Raw genomic sequence first — 18048 nt, 5'->3', positions numbered from 1 at the left:
CCTAATGGAATAACAGGGAAGAGCACTCAGTCAGTCCAACACTTTATCTGAAACATTTCAAAATGGATGCTGATGAATAATGAATTATTTATACCAAGTCTGGCTCATTAAGCGAAGCCTTTCACTGCCTCTGATGCACTTATTATTTTTGATTTTTAATAACATACCTGATGGTTCACTCTTTTTAAAAAACATAATCCTTTGATAATTTAACTACTATTTGTGCTTGATACTATCCAAAAAACACTATTGCCCATAAGTTTAAATAACAGAAAACCACTTCTGATTTAAACTGCATATGACAGTCTCCTAGCTAAAACAGCAACTATCTTGGTTTCTAAATATTCACAAAAGGACATAAGAAAGTTACAAATATGTTATTCATGTCTTCAAGATAGTGTTTTAAAGAAGATACTGTACACTAGAAAAATGTATAAAATAACAAATAACACATCTGAAAGCGTTTGTATGAATGAATTGTTTACAGGAAATACTTAAAGGTCCTATTATTATTACTATTACGCAAAATGTACTCTTGTGAAGCTTGATGCCATGTTTTAATGTTGTTAGCTCAAAATGCTCTCTTCCACCTTGTGATGTCATGTAGAAAGTTAACAGATACCTTTAACCTTTAGTTCAGTAGAGATTGGTAAACACACTGGAGCTCTTAATGTATTGCCACATGACATCACAAGGTGTTTTCTGTTTGAGAGAAGAACTGAATATGCAGGGATTGTATGTTTGATGTGTACGAATGAAACAAAACACAACTCCAGATGTGTTTGTGTTGAGGAAACAACATTAAAACATAGATAAGAAAATAGCGTAATATGGTCCCTTTAATAAAATACAGAACAAATAGCATCTATAGGTTTCTGTCTTACCTGAGTGACATGATCTTGTACGCGTCAGGCAGGTAGCATCGCGTGTTTTCCATCTGGGCTGGGTCCGAGTCGCAGATCTTGTCGTCAGTTCGCCCATAGTTGGCGCTCTCGATCATGATGACGTCAGTGCCCGGGCAGCGCAGCTCGATGTTGTACGACTCACACGAAAGCTCCCTCCGCACCACCGCCATCGGGATTGGGGCACGGCTGTGGGCTGAACACACACACGATGGATTTGTTACTATTTAAAGTGCATATGAAAGGTCAGGTGTTTCGTTTCATTAAAACACACGTTAAAGGCGCACTGTGTAACTTCTAAGGTGGAAGGTCTGCTACATGCTTGTCTCCGTGGTGATTTCATGTCATCTGACTTGCATTTATTAAAATACAGGTGTTTTATAGCTCAAAAATACCTTGAAAAACATGAGTTCTTACAAGGGAAGTCATGATATCAAAATCTCTCGGTACGATATTATCAAGATGTACATGTCATGGAATGATATTTATTGCAATATTTTGGTTATATGGTTTGGTTATATTTACGTTTCTGCTTTTAAAATACCTTGACAAGATTTTGGTGGGAATTATTTCCGTCATAATCCCAAGAATTCAAGTAAAAAACATTTCTTTGTGTTTGTGTTTGTGTTTGCACTGAAATGAATTATGGGATATGTAGTTCCCTACGTTTATAAGCAGTTGCTACTTGCAAAACCACGCATCTAAGCAAAAAAACTTACTGTGTTACTCAATATACTGTGACAGCCCACGATATTATTGTGAGACTTTTGACAATACGATAACACAATATTTCGGTTATTGTTACATCCTTAGTTCTTACTAAATGCAGACTTGATTCGTAGATCTGACCATTTACTTTGTTTCTATTCTAATAACCATTTTCAAACTGTGAAAGAATCCAGGCAAAGCAGTACCATCTCCATCAACAGGTAGTGGACCCTCCACCAGAAATGTTACACTGTGCACCTTTAAGATCATTACAGTAAAAATTTTTGCAAAAGAATTTCACACTTGTTTGCCCAATTTGGCCATTTTTTAGATTTAAATTTTTACTTTGTGGTTGGAAATCTTGACATCACACTAGGGACTTCCATAACTGTTATCTGGCAAAATTACTCTAACGTGTGAAGAAACTACTATCTGACAAATACAAATAAAGACAACACTTTTATTTTATTTCTTTTATTTCAGAAAAACATTCTTGCAAGTAAAACGTGCCGAACTTTTGGACAGAATTCTCCCTAGTGTCATCAGTGTGTTTAAAATTCTCTACAACATATTTTTCAACTTTTCTTCACAAATTGCTTCTTGATTTGTGTATAAATATCATTGAGATTTGCAACAGATATAATCTCACTGAAGTCAAAATTATCATAAACATAATCATAAAAATCTGTCATAGGCACTTGACTGTTTAGCAGTTTATTTCTTGGTTCTTCTTTAAACTTGCACAGCAAAGATTCAAATATTTTAGAATAGGAACCGCAATATTTGTATCACTGACATCTTGAGGCTGAGTGTGTTTGATGCTATCCTAAATGCTAGCAATGTCAATCAATCTCAATCAAATTTTGACATAAATACATTGCCCCGGCATATTTTACTTTATACTGCTGTTTCATTTTTGTTTGAGGAAAATTCTTAATGAGGCTTTCTGGATGATGGAAAACATGCCCTTGACTTCGCACCCTGTACACTCCAAATCTGGCACTTCATACAAAGGAAGTCTGCAGCAGATGAGGCGAGTAGAGCCAAGAAATGCTGTTCCATCAGATTCCAACAACACCACACTCCAAGACAAGAAAGAATAAATCAAAAGGCTTTCAAGTGTTCACAAGTATCCCTTTGGTTATGACTCATTTCCTGTTTTAGAGAAATGTCAAAAAGTCGTCAAATTAATTTGGTTTATTTTTCATGCAAATACAATAGAAGGAGAGTAATTGGAAGTACAAATGAGTACTAAACCTTTTTGTCAATGCGCAATCTCGTCTGACTACAGAAGCTAAGCACGGTTGGCCTGGTTAGTACTTGGATGGGAGACCACTGGGAATAGCAGGTGCCACACTGGGAAGGCAGTGGCTCTACTACAACGTTTTTGTCTTTAGGCAAGTCACTTCACCCAGCTTTCCTAGTATAAATATGATATATGAGTAATGGGTGGGCTGCAGATTGGATGCCAAGATTGGAATAATGCACAAATCAAAAGTGACTTTGAGTGTCTGGAAAAGTGCTATAAGACTACTGCATTATTATTATCAATGTGTATATTGTATGTATCTAAACATGTAATGGTTTGATTGGTGGAACCTAACAACGTGACAGTAGTACTGTACTTAACTACAAATTTTAGGTATCTGTAGTTTACTGGCTACTTTTTACTTTTACTTCACTACATTTGAGAGCAAATATCTGTAATTTCTACATTACTACATTTTAAACTAGACTGAAAAGTGAAAGTATTTTTCATTATTGTTTGACAGCTCCCTGCTGAGAGGGTTTATTTTGAACACGTTTGAAATTTCAGCAAACAAAAATATACAAATACAAACAGCTCAGAAAAAAAAAAAACTCAAATAAAAAATGAAATCTTTAAGCTTTATTAGATCTCAGAATTTGCACAAAATACTTGTACTTTTTACTCTTTAAGTACATTTTTAAACAGGTTCTTTAATAGTTTTACTTAATTAGATCTTTTCATGTTATACTTTCACTTTTACTTGAGTTTTTTTTTTTGCTTCGGTCTCTGTACTCTTAGCCTGATTCATCAGCTGGTTTCACTTTCCGGCTTTAAATCCTCGATCTCGGGAATCGTTGCCAACACAGAATGTATGGCTTCATCTACATCCATCTCGACCGCTTTGTTTACTGTTGTGCTGTTTCACAAAAGAGATTCACTCGTGGCTTCACAGCTTCTCATTGATTGGCCGGTGCACGGTCTACAACTTCCAGGTTTCTTGCAAACCGTCTAGCGTATTCCGATTCTTGACATAGTCGCTGGAGAGAAATGAAATTGAGCGGAGGCACTAGGTGGTGCTAGCCTGGCTACTATACTCTTACTTAAGTAACAAAATTGAGTACTGCCTCCATCGCTGAATGGTTTACACTGAAGTAACATTCATAATACATAAGTTGACTGTTTATAAATGGCCCATTACTTATCATTCACTAACCCATGATTCATATTCCTGCCCATGTTTACAGTGTATGCTCAGACTAGCCCATGGTGAGTGTGAGGTGTGGTGCAGCTTTGTCCCTGGGATTTTGCTTGTTGTGCCTGTAGTTCTCTTGTGCCCCTGAGTGCGGCCCCCTGTGAGCTCATGCGATCTTCCCCTGACAGAGAAGAGATCAGCTGACTGCTTATTTGTTCTGCTTGAGTCTGTCACTCTTAGCTATGAAGACTAAAATGTGATTTAGTGCAGTGATTTCACAATACTGTCTATATACATATCTAGGTAAATATAATAGAGACAGAAATCATGTATCATATCATCATCATAGGGGTTTAGCAGAATCAAAGATGCTTTCATCAAGATTTAGTTAATGATTTAGATCTCATTTAAGCTTGTCTTAAAGGCCCTATATTACGCAAAATTGACTCTTGAGAGCTTTTAAGCCATGTTATAATGTTGTTACTTCATCAAAAGCACACCCGGGGTTGTGTTTTGTTTTATTCACACAAATTTGAGTAATCCTCTATTATTAGTCTGTCTACATCTCCAAAGCTCAAAATGCTCTGTTCCACCATGGGATGTCATGTCAACTGGTAGTTTTCAAGTGAATAGCTCCTTACCTTTTGTTCGGTAGAGACTGGTAATTCCAGGGCTGAAATTAATCAAATGATTCTAGTAAAGATGTATGGAGTTTAAAAACATAGCGGAGCACTTCCTGTATTACCACATGACATCACAAGGTGGAATGGAATGTGTTTTGTTTGTTTTGAAACTCCTAGGGTTTTTGTGTGTTAAACGTGTGAATGAAACAGAACACAACTCTATGTATGTTTGTGATGAGGAAACAACATTATAACATCAGAAAAGAGCGTAATATGGGCCATTTAAGCTTGTGTTAATAGTCATAGTCAGACTTTAATATCCTTGGACTTTTGTTTCTGCTTGAGTTGAATAAATCCTAAGCACACTACAATCATCAGCTCAGTTCATGAAACCTAATTACAGCATGTTTATTATTAGTGCTTCCAAGACGTTTCTATGCACCTATGCAAGTTAACAGCACAGAGTCCCTGGATACCAGGCGCACACTTCAAACACATACCTTACAACACAAACCTGCAAAGGAGAGGCAGAAAAAACAACCTCTCCTGTTCCCCCTGTCTGTGTAACCATGGCAACCCCATCCCTCCCTCCTCCGGGCCAACTCATTGGCTGGAGGAGCGTCATGGTTACACGGATGCAGCGGAGAATCTGAATGAGCTCGGTGACACTCTGGGCTCTCTGCTCTAACGCTGTCCTTCACACACACACACACACACACACACACACACACACACACACACACACACACACACACACACACACACACACACACACTCACACACACACACATTCAAATGGCTTAGGGTGCTGGCATGTACCAACCAGGGTGGACAAATCTTTGCACCCTTGGGCGTCACATTGATAATGGCAAGCACTAGCTCAGAGATAAGACTGGTATATAAGTGACATTTACTGAAAACGAACAAACACACACACTTTTAAATGACCACAGGCTATAATTACACCCAGGGTCCTCTTTGAGAAGGTGGATTTGGGTGTCTCCGTGTGTTTTGTGCGTGTAAGAGAGTGCTGGGGGCAATGGGTCAGAGAAGTGCTATTATGATTGGTTTCCATGGGCTGCATCAAGTCTGACTTGGTGAACACGAATGTCAATTTCAAACAGAGAGTTAATTGAAGCGTGTGCAGATCAATACATACCATTTATTGTGAGACATCTGTCTAGACTGGCTATAAGATCAGATGTCTGACAGCTATGCTCACATGGCCACGTATAAAGGATGCATGGTAATACAGGCTCAGTTTAAAGAAGAGCTTTGTTGTATAACGCTTGCATAAAGTTATGATGTTGTTAGTTTTACTTTAATATTTAAGTGTAAGAAATGTACAAAATGTTCCCAGAAGCTTCAGTTGGAGCAGACCCCATGGCTCATACAATCTAATCTTAACACTTTGCTGTGGAATAGCTTTGCTTTATTTATTTAGTCACTATTTGCAAATTGTATACTAACAGAGAAAGTCACACACAGTCCAAGTCAAACTGACGGCTTGTGCTGTACATATGTATATCCTCAAATACATAATTTAAAAGAAGAAATACACTGTAAATAAAGCCTAATGTCAAGATGTCATTCATCATTCATCCTGATGTTGTGGAAAAAATAAAATATATGAGTCCTTTTTTTTTTTTTTTGCTATTGCAAACAAAATAAATGTAACTGCTGTTGATTTCTATGACCACTACATAATTTTTTAAATAGAGCCAAGTGCCTAAAAATATCTAATGCTGACAAAAACCTTATAAAATATAAAGGGGAGAAGCGTGACCTTGTGAGAACCGTCTCTGCACAAATCCCTCTCTCAAAGCTGTCACACAGCACCTCTGTCGTCACACATGATCCCAGTGTTTACACATGTAATAACACTGTGTGAGCGGTGCATGTCATTAGTTGTGTAAGTGGTGACAGAAACTTGGCTGTTCCAGACAGTACAGACAGTCTTATTCAGACTCTCTCTTTGCCTCGGGGGGCTGAAACAAAAGGATATTGATTTTTACATTTGGGCCAAGAACAAGAGAGTGGCGAAAGAGGTGGATAGATGGAGAGAAGCAGAGAAGACGCTGGAGAGAGAGGAAGAGGAGAGATTTAAAAGGTGATCTCTCACTTGAACTGCCAAAATGTTTGGGGTGTCACTGATGGGCGATGGCAAACGAGAAGACAAAAATTGTATTTAATGATCTTTAAAAGAAAAAAAAGTTATAATTCATACTGTGAAATTGTATAGACTACTTTAGACTTTTCAACTCGAGTTGAGGTGCAAAAAGATACACACAAATATTAATTTGTGATTAAGATGTCACAGAAAACGATGAAATTATTCCTTGTGCAAATAAACAATTCACAAACTAATATGGAAAAAAAATATGTGCAACAAATGCAGCTAATATAAACCTTTCAAATTATTTTATTTCTGAGCTTACAGAAATACAATAGCTATGCTTTTTGTATGAGACCTAGGAGACCCCTCTCTCTAAATCATTGCTAAATCTCATCTCTTATCTTCCATTATCCTCAAAAAGAAAGTTTTTACCCATAAACCGAAGAAAAGTATTTTTTAAACACTCAGAACTTTTCACTTTAGACTCCCACAGCACACAAGTGCCTAATCACAAGTGAAAGAATTCTCAGCAGAGGTGCACCACAGGGCTCTGTTCTCCGACCATTGATGCTTTTGAGGCTTTTGTTTTGCCGAATGAAAATTTTAGATACATATTTTGGCCACTGTGGAAACCTAGCATATTTGTTAAATGAACAAGGCAAAAAGAAAGTAGCATACTGTTTACCTTTGAATTTTTAACCTATAGTCTGAAGAAAGTATGTAGAAAGTCTGAGAAAGAGAAACTCTGAAACTTTACTTAAATTTCAAAGTTCTGATAACTTCTAATATTAACCACCTAAATATATCCTTACATCTTCTCGACATTACATAAATTTACAAATTTTAGGGTACTTAGAATTTTTACACAGTTTTTTAACTACCATTCAAATCAGCTACCATTTGAAATCAATTATGACTCCTGCTAACCACTATTAGGTTCTACATTACACAAAATTGACTCTTGTGAGCTTTAAGCCATATTATAATGTTGTTATCTCCTCAAAAGTAGTGTTTTGTTTCTTTCACACATGTTTGAGCAATCCTTTATTATTAGTCTGTCTGCATATCTGAAGCTCAAAATGTTCCACCTTGTGACTTCATAGTGATAGTTTTCAAGTTAACAGCTCCTTTTATCTTTAGTTCAGTAGATATTGGATTCCACATCTGAAATTATCCAAATGATTAGGTATGGGGTTTTAAAACACAGTGGAGCATGTCCTGTTTTACCACATGGCATCACAAGGTGGAACAGAGTGCTTTCTGTTTGAGAGAAGAAGTCAGTTTAAATATGTAGGGTCTTTGTGTTAAACATGTGAATGAAACAAAACACAACTGTTTGTGAAGAGGAAAGAATATTATAACATGGATCAGAGAATAGCCTAATATGGGCCCTTTAAGCTCATATCTATATTAGGACCATAAAAATCTCATCTGTTACGTCACTCATATAGCCTCTGTCTTGGTCCTTTAAGCTTATACTCCCCCTCTATTGGCTTCTTTTATCCAGAACGCCTTGGACTGGATCACTGCCCGTCCTTGACCTCCCCTGACTGCAAGTCCATTTCCCCACATGATAAGACTTCTCTGTTCAGATCTCTTTACTCTCCTTGGCCGTTTTGCAAACCACCATAGCTGTCACTGTCTTCATTTTAAATTTTGGCTTGGGTGACTATTGATATAAAATAAGGAGAATCTTTTTTCTTCTCTCTCTCTGTTTTTTTTTTTGCAAGCACTGGTTGTAAGAAATGAAGAAAGGTAAACTAATGAGCCAAGAAAAACATGCACACACATTCAGGACACTGGAGGGATTCAGGAATAACAGCCTATATGGCTGTGAGAACGATATATTAGATACAATCTATAGCCACAAGGGGCTTGTACGGGAACAGATGAACAAAACAAATGTATTTTTAGTTGGAAAATACTATATTGAGTTATGAGGTCTTCAGGACATGGACACAGCATTTAGACCTGAACCATTGCAAGATCGCACTGATGAGCCAAACCAGTGATTTCTGCTCTGGTTAAAGTAATTAACTATGGCAAGTACTGCAGTCTACCAGTACCAAAACCAATTAATTTTATATTAAAATGAATAGAACTGAGTTGAACCAAAATGATAAATGATTCTTAAAAACACATTTTTGGGGGGAAGAACTAGGTTTTTTGCATGGTAAATACTTACTACTATTGATACTTTGCCAATATCTATATTTTAGTATTAATCCAGTCATCAGTACATCACAGCCTTCATGGAGGTCCCGTAGTGCTTCTCATGTGAGTATAATTCAGTAGAGTGTATTAAATAGAGAACATGCGTTATGCTTTCTTATTTTCATAGTTTTTGGGAGGACTTTTCTCATGATGTGAACCAGGTGTCAGAAGCCAGTGAGGCAATAAATCCTATCGCCTCAAAGCTCTGAGGAGTCCTACAGCGCTGTATAAATAAAACAAAGATTTAATACTTAGCCTAAAAAATCCAGCATTTAGCCTGGGCTCATTTAAGATCCGCATTGACTGAATTATAAAAGCCTGTAAAAATGCTAACATGCTAATCCCATCTATTCAGCCAGGTTAAGACAAATAAATCATCCGTCTTTGATGAACTATTTATGCTCTCCCACTTTTCTTTTATTCATATCCACATAGCCCTGGAATAAATGGGCTCAATGGTGGAAGATTGAGTATTTTGCTTCTTGTGTGTCCTCCAGCTACACTGCCTTTGTTTCAGCTAATCCCTTGCTAAGTATAAACAGCTCCAATTTGCATATGTCGTCTTACTCTTTTGACATTGATGCAAATACCTGACTGTAGCTCGTGTGGCTCCAGTTCGTGTTTAGGTACTTGCCTCTGATCACCTCTTGTGTTAGTTATAGGTGTGCGCATGTGGAGTACGTTGAGTTATATCATGTGTGCTGGAAGTGCAAGTTCCATGATTGACGGCAACCATTAATAGGATTAAGTCCAAGTGGGCCACAGCTCCCTCTAGGAGTCTTCAAAGCCAAACGTCGCGAGGGGGAGAAAGAAGAACGCGCAGACGCCCTACTGGGAGCGTATGTGCACATTCAGGGCGTGTTTGAAGCCAACAAGAAGAGCGTAAAAAATATATAAAGTGTGCATAGTAAAAAGATGAAGCATATGCAAATGAGCCAGAGAGAAAGGCAGTGCACGTTTCCTTTCTTTTTTCTAGTCTGCATTATGTCTTGTTTGTGTACTGAATAAGGCTGTATAGTCATCACTTCTGGTTATTTTTGAGAGTACTTTTATGAGGACTTGCCACTGCTAATTTAACTCTTGTAAAATTGAAATACGAGTAACAGTGGTACAACTTTCAAAGATCAAATTGTTAACTCTAACCACAGGAATTTAGTTTGTTAACGTTTGTGGTGTTTTCAGATGTTTGATACAAGAACGCCAGGGGTTGTGTGATGTTCCATTTAAGTACTTCTTTTTGGACCATTGGTGAGCACTTCTGCATTTCCTATTCTAAAATAAAATACTTGGACTAAAATATTTAAAGTCAAAGTAATGCCACGCTCTACAATTTCAGATGAAAAGTAGTGTCACAAGAGAACAAACAGAAAGCGTTACAGACATTAATACAATCTCTACTATTTGACTGAAGATTGACTCTAAAGATTTTAGCTTGAAATTTTGTAGAAGAAGTAAAAGTCCCTGAATGAAACGTCCAAACTTATGACAAATATAACAAATGTTGAATTATATTGTTTTCTGCTAGGAATTAACTCCACAAACTTTTCAGACTAAATATTAATGTAAGGGTTTAAAGTCCTTTTAACTGACAACAATCACAAGATCATGAGATTGAATAATGGCACCACTTTTTGAAGCTACTGTGAAAACTTTTGTCTATTCGTGTTGACAGAGACAATTGTGCCAGTTTTTGCCTCATGTGGATAGGCCCAATAAATACAGAAATATGAACCAGAAACAAGGTTGACAAATCTGCATTTGACTGCTAAATAGCAAATTACATAACTGAATCGAACTTATCTGCCCTCCAGCTCCATTTTAAACTATAGAGAAGCTAGAGTATTGTGAACGCATAGGCCTGTCACCATAACACATTTTCAAGTATGATATATTGCTGTGGAAAATATAGATGATAATAGTACTGAAACTAATTTATCCCACTGAAACAATAACCAAAAAAGCAGGATTATCCCAAACAAAAAAGAACAAAAACTTCCTCACGAGTACAAATAAAAATTACCCAAGATAAACCCAAAAATAATTGTTTAATCTTTCATATATTGAACAATAAGCCAATACGGTAATTATCGTGGCAGGCCTATGTACGCTGACTAGACTTAGACAAACTTTATTGATCCACAAGGGAAATTATTTACACACAGTAGCTCACACATGACTATATATTATAAAAACAAGGAGCGCACATTTAAATGGTAATAATAAATTCAAATTATGCAGCAAAAATAAGAAGATATGTTTTAACTAAAATTGCATCACTGGTTATATAATTAGACTACTTTGAACCATGTGAGCCATTTGAAATCTTACCTATGGCGATGGGAGCTATCAAGATGCAGAGGAAGAGCAGACATCTGGCCCACATGACGGCCGAAGTTGACCTGGAAGTTAATATGGCGGCACTTCCTGCTGAGCCCAGACGCTCTTGTGGTGAGCTGTTTGCCTCACAGCTCAGTGCGTTTGACACCATACAGACCTGTAAAAGAGACACACAAAATTAGACTTCTTGTTAACACTCTATTTTTATACCAGTGTGCTGCTGAAATAGCTTGGAGTAAAATTAAACGGCAAATTTTTGCATTGCATTCTCAGTCAAGTCTGTTACCGAGTTTAGCTATACCTACACACATTAGTTTCCTGATGTTAATGCAACTTACAGTATATCCTTTAGCCATAAAAAGAAATGGGAATCAATAATCATTTGAGGCACAGAAATACAGGATATATATAAAATGATGAGCGGGAATAGCTATAATCAGATCAACAAAGCCACACCCACAATTCCATTTGGCCAATCAAACTTGTCTAATGAATTATGCTGCCCTAATTTTGAAGTCTTCAATATTTAAAAGCTGTCATACACAAAACAAGCCCCACCTTCCATCTCATAGGCATTTTCTATTAGTGCCAGGTGTCTCGTGACCCATATATCATATACTTCAGCTGGACCCACCATGTTAACGACTGGTGTCTAGACTGCATCTGGGGCAAATTTCAATATTTTATGAGCTACTCAAAATATAAGCAGGACTTGAATCTTTAAAATAAAATTATTTATTTTAACAATTATTACCCATAGAGTTTAAATTACTACAGTCTAAACACATCTAGTCCAACAATCAACAAACACGCACTGCTCTATTTGTTTCAGTCTTAAAAACATATCGAGCCTATGTTATTGCATTAAGATTTACAACATTTTTAATAAGCATCGAAGTGTGAAATGTTTTTATATTCCAAATCTGATCTAGTGTCTCATGTCAAGGACAGTCTGTAGTAAGCAATTAAGACATACATTTTTGCAATGATTCAGTGTAAACTGGCATCTCAGTCAACCACAAATGATTCAAGTAAAATATCCATCAGTGTGCATACCATTGTAGGGATTGAAAACAAGTTTGATCCAGTTATGTTATGTAACCTATTAATCCTGCAAGAAATACTGAAGTGCTTTGTAAGAATTAAAGTTCGAACATTATGAGACATCCTGGGCCTACAATAGTCAGTGAATAGTCTCTTTACATCAAATTAAAGGTCCAACCAGGATACTGACTGAACTGAGATCATGGAATAGATTTCATGATATAATTTTACTAAATTGGTGCCGATATTCGATACCAGTATTGGTACTGATGCATCCCTAACTGACACATGACCAAACAATAATGAAATGCTTGATTCACTCTTATTCACACTGCCTTCTAGAGAACTAGCAAAGTTAAAGACATAAACTGCCAAAAAAGCCCTTAAAATTTACAGTTTTGAAATACAGATTGAATTTTAAGTTCTCGCAATATATAATTTTCAATTCTAACAGTTATATTGGGACCTGGCATATCTTGACAACCCACATTACAACATTAAGAGCTTTCTGGCTGCTTTTCATCGGACAAGTAAACTTAAGAAATTCAAATTTAATGAATTCTGTTGGGATTCTACAGTGCTGTCTTTCTGTCAACATCAAGGTCATCCAAACACATTCATTATGCAATCAGTTTAGCAGCATTTAAACAAACATTTTTCTATGGGCGTAGTTCAAGAGGTAGCAACAGCCCTATTTGTGCCTAACCACCTCTGGCTCTCGGGGGACGTGGAGCTGTGTCTGATAAACAGGCTTGTCACTTGTGTGTGTGTGTGAGCGTATGTGTGTGTGGATTGGGCTGCACAGACACAGACAGATGGAGTAAAGCAGACAGCCAGAGCCATGGGAAATATATCATGTGTAACAGAGACTATTGATCAGTGTGACCATATCACTTTGGCCCGGCAGAGACTCTGACAAAAGCAGCTATTTTCAAAGGCAAATGCATTGGTGCACTCTGGTATTTTTAGCTGTTCTCTCATAAGAAATGTGAGTGTTTATGCATGCAATGGAAGCGACAGTGGGCTTATGTAATCACTACAGTTGCATGTTTAATAAATACATCCGGGTGAGTTAGAAAGAACCAAGCACTGCTGACATCCAGACAGTCATACCCAGCGGCGCATGTACCCAGCCGAATATGAATCCATCACAAGCGTCTAACAACAGAGACATGAACCAGTCAAAGTTTTACTGGCTCTTATTGTCTCTGCTCTTTCCACAAATTAAGTATGAAAGTGTATTTTAAAAAAGTGAAATCGAGTTGAAGTGCAATATAACATCAGAAAAGTGCATAGAAATACTACCATCAGACGTAACCTTATGATAACCAGCGCTATCAGCTACTGGCATTGAGTACCATCCAGAGACTGTATAAACAAGGGAACTAAGGTGGATGTCACCCATAGTGTTTGGCTCCAGTCAAATGAAGCTCACGGATTGTAGTTGTAGTTGTTGCAGTTATAAGAGAGAATTTGGAGTTCCATATTAGGAACAGGAATTTACTCACAGACAAAATAGTGAAATAAAAACACCTGGTTCATGTGTAGTAGTTACAGAGAAAATGGTGACAATGTTTCAATGTAGTAAACTGGAGCCAGAGTCAATGGAGCCAGCCGCACATCCTCTGTCGCAGAAAGAACACATAAAATCCACTGAGTCGTGTTCTTTTGTCCGACAAAAGCTGAGTGCATCAGCGCACAAGTAAAGAGCTGTTTTTGTCAGCTCTTTATAGTTTATGCAAATGAGCCATTTGGTTTTATGTTTTATTTCTGTAAAACATAAAGCCAAAATGCGGCTAGTAGTACTATTTGTTTTGGGACCAACTTGCTTGCAGCCGGACTTGCCACCTTGTCTTGGTCTCCTTCATGAGCTGTCACGTGACAACAGAACGAACCTAATCGAACGTCATCTCCCCACGCAGTTAAAAGAAACATTATAGATACTATTAGTTTTAAATCGTGATATCATTAAATTACGATAAACAAATTTAGGTATCAATACATTATAATGTTATATTAGGTCCTTATGCGGTGCAGCTTTTTTTAATGATGGTAATGAACCTGATACCATTGCTACTTTTTGATACCGTGGGATACCGTAATACCGTATTACTGCCCAACCCTAGTGCTCATGCTCACTTCCTATGTATCTGGAATAGGGCCTCTAGCAGTTTAGCTATGTCCATCCATATATACAGTCTATGGTACCAGCACACCTCGACAATATTTATGAAAACACCATCAATAGTCACGAGTCACGACTTTAGGCCTTGTTGGTTAAAACGTTATAAATCAAAACAGCCTGTTCTGACTCACTGCCTTTTCCCCTTGGACAAACATATTTAAATTTTAAATTGAGGACGCTCCATCAGATGCACTGTGTCCCCACTGTATCCATGAAGAGTGATTTCCGACTTGCTAAGCATTCTTGACAAATCCCTATTGGTGTCAGGGTGCTAATCACAAAAGACTTCCAGCTCTTTTTCAAATTCTTTCCCCCGCTTAAACAACTCCACAAGCTGCCCCCTTTTTTGATTGATTGGTCTCTAACTTGGTTGAACATGAGCAATCTGACCAGCTGTCCCCCAGCCCCACACAGGAGGCATACGCTGACATATGGCCGGACGCTACCACCCGTCACAGCATTCCACTGTTCCATAATTCAAAAGCTCCTCCATCACCCCTTATGCTCCCCCTGCATCAGTTAATTAACTCTCTCAGTGCCACCACCACCACGCTTGCTGTGACTTCATAGACAATAGTTAGCGTGATAGCCCTACAGCCATCCACTCAACTTCATAATGCAAGATTGGCCCATATGCTACTAAAATGGTTTATAAATATGTTCACTGCTCATAATGGTGATGGAACGGAGCCCGCAAGCTTTCCCTCTCAGAACCAGTTTCCTTTCATTATCCTAATGTGTTGATTGGTAATACGTAATGAACAAACAGCCAAAGATGTGTTAATTACCAAAACATGTGTGATAAGTTTATGGTCTGGTATTCATCGTTTATCATGGGCATAAGGTTGGGTAAACATCATTTAATTGCCCCACTAAAATGTGATGGCTTGATTGAGGTGCGTTTAAATGTCATAATGTGATAATGGGCCCTAGACCTTGGAAGTACAAAAGCAGCACCTATAAGCCTGTAGTGTAATATCAGCTGATCATCTGGGAGCCTGTTTACACGAGAATGCAAGTAAAAACAACTAAATATTTTATCGGAAGTGTCTTTCGTTAGACCGTGACGGCGTTTTTGGGGCTTAAAAATGCCAAAATCTGAAACCACCCTCCAGAGTGGAAAGGTTGAATATGCTCCACTGTAGCGTTTCCGTCTACACTGCCCAAGATGCAGAACTCTGGTCAACTCTGCTCACATCGCATACGCATTTACATCACATACATCACCATCTAGCATCACCACCTAGCCGCCTGGCATGCATACCAAATTGAATTCCAGACCCATCCATCCATTTTCGTCCGCTTATCCGGGGCCGGGTCACGGGGGCAGCAGTCCTAAGCAGGGACTCCCAGATTTCCTTCACCCCAGACACGTCCTCCAGCTCCTCCGGGGGGACCCCGAGGCATTCCCAGGCCAGCCGAAAGACATAGTCCCTCCAGCGTGTCCTGGGTCTTCACCGGGGCCTCCTCCCGGTGGGACATGCCCAGAACACCTCCAGAGGGAGGCGCCCAGGAGGCATCCGGAACAGATGCCCGAACCACCTCAACTGGCTCCTCTCGACGTGGAGGAGCAGCAGCTCTACTCCGAGCTCCTCCCGTGTGACTGAGCTCCTCACCCTATCTCTAAGGGAGCGCCCAGCCACCCTGCGGAGGAAACCCATTTCGAACGCTTGTATCCGCGATCTTGTCCTTTCGGTCACTACCCAGAGCTCATGACCATAGTGGTCATGAATTCCAGACCCTTTTGCCTTAACGCATGCATGAAGATTTCCTCCCAAAAACGCAGAATAAAAAGTGAAGACACGAAGACACTTTTGTGTCTTCTGTTCAGATTGTCATCATATAAACGTAGTCTGGATCAGACCAAAACAAATAGACATGTTGTTGTTTTTTTTTGACTGATAAAATTTAAGATGTAAAAGGTTGCGTTAACAACTTCTGTGACTCACTACAGTTGCAAACTAACAACTAAAGTGCTGTTTATTTATTGCAGCTGATGACTGTTTAACATTATTGTACATTTACGATTTACGTTTTTGTGGTTTAAATCATCTATAGTTTACTTCAAAATTCTCGTACTTCAAAATTTGTTACTGTGACAGGCCTAGTTGATCCTTGTTTAAAATTCATATAGCAACTGTGTAGTCATAAGTTAGACCTGGTTTAGATCTGGTTGTACTTTAGTCCATATATTTTCTTGGGTGAGTGAAGTTTGCGAACCACTATTGGTGCAGTGGCTATAAAATCAGCATTTCTTTATATATCACAGAGGGGTACTTACAGAGATGGTTACGTACTCTGTCTTCGTCCTGTATGCCTCAATTTTAAACTATCAACATGAGACAGGCCCATATAATTACACTGTGGCTCAATGGGCATCACATTCACCCCTGAACAAGTGGGGTAGGGCAAATGCCTTGACAAAGTGCTTGTAGCTGGAGAAATTCTTCTTTTTTACCACTGTACTATAATGAGAACATCTACTATTAGTCCCACTAGCAGAAATCACTTCCAGTTTCCCCTTTCTGCCCAACATGATCCTCTCTTCATTATTTCAGAGCTACTGCAGCCCCATCTCCCAAACAGTACTGCCTCAAAACTGTGCCTTTGTCTGCGGGTGTCCTATATTTCTTCCTGCATGGCCTCGATCTTGCTTTTCCTGCTGGGTCCACATTAGCTGCTGCCATGGCCACCACAAACCACTACAAGTCTCATAGACGCTATACCATGCATCCCTGAACTAATTGATGTTCTGTGCACAGAGGCAGCCTGACCCTGCATATTTCTGGTGTACGTGTGTGTGTGCATGTGCGGGTGTGCGTGTGTGCGGTCCCCTAACGAATCTTGCCTGTCACTGCATTCATCCGGGGATTCTCTGCTCCACTAATGAGTGCTGACCGGACCAGACTACCTTGTCAACCCATGTCACACACACACACACACACACACACACAACAACACACTCTCACACACACATACAGACTTTGGCTTATCACTAGGCGACCAGTCCTCTAGCCCCCAAGCCTCTAGACAGTTGTGGTCTCAGAAGTGCATGCTGTGTGTCTAGTAAGAAATACCATGTGGAAATAGTGGTGCATGTGTGGTGAAAAACTGTCAGAAGAAATCTAAAAAGGGAGGAGAGGGACAAAAACTGACTAGATTGTCACTTGACTGCATTTACATATCTGCTCTTGATTTGCAAATGAATAAAGTTTTTGGAGTTCTGACAGCTCTGAAAGAAAACATGCTCATCATTATTAAAAATAATGAGTTCATTTGAGATATCTGAAGTGCTTGTCAGTGAAAGTACAATCCACTGATCCCACTGTCGTCTGTTAGGGAAATTGTATGTGATGCTAATGACAGTTATGAAGTTTACTTTCTATTAGAGAAGAGCGTCAGAAACATCAATTAGTTTCATTATCTGTGAGCACATTGGGAAATGCATTGTGTGAGGTTACTAAGAATTGGCATGCTT

General features: G+C 38.6%; 1 protein-coding gene across 1 annotated transcript in view; it reads right to left on the bottom strand.

Moving 5' to 3' along the window:
* Positions 1-18048, bottom strand: part of adgrl3.1 (adhesion G protein-coupled receptor L3.1) — a 167142-nt gene that overhangs the window by 111365 nt on the left and 37729 nt on the right. Inside the window, exons 3-4 of the mRNA XM_055158568.1 lie at positions 11333-11498; positions 885-1098 (exon numbers count right to left, since the gene is read on the bottom strand). Of these exons, the coding sequence (XP_055014543.1) occupies positions 885-1098; positions 11333-11492 (374 nt within the window). The 5' untranslated portion in view covers positions 11493-11498. The remainder of the gene's footprint in view (positions 1-884; positions 1099-11332; positions 11499-18048) is intronic.

The sequence above is a fragment of the Boleophthalmus pectinirostris genome, unplaced genomic scaffold, assembly GCF_026225935.1.
Source record: "Boleophthalmus pectinirostris isolate CB_2022bp ecotype Guang Dong unplaced genomic scaffold, ASM2622593v1 HiC_scaffold_22, whole genome shotgun sequence".
NCBI classification, from domain to species: domain Eukaryota; kingdom Metazoa; phylum Chordata; class Actinopteri; order Gobiiformes; family Gobiidae; genus Boleophthalmus; species Boleophthalmus pectinirostris.
Note: the sequence above shows the minus strand (reverse complement) of the source record. Positions and strands in the feature narration are given on the sequence as shown.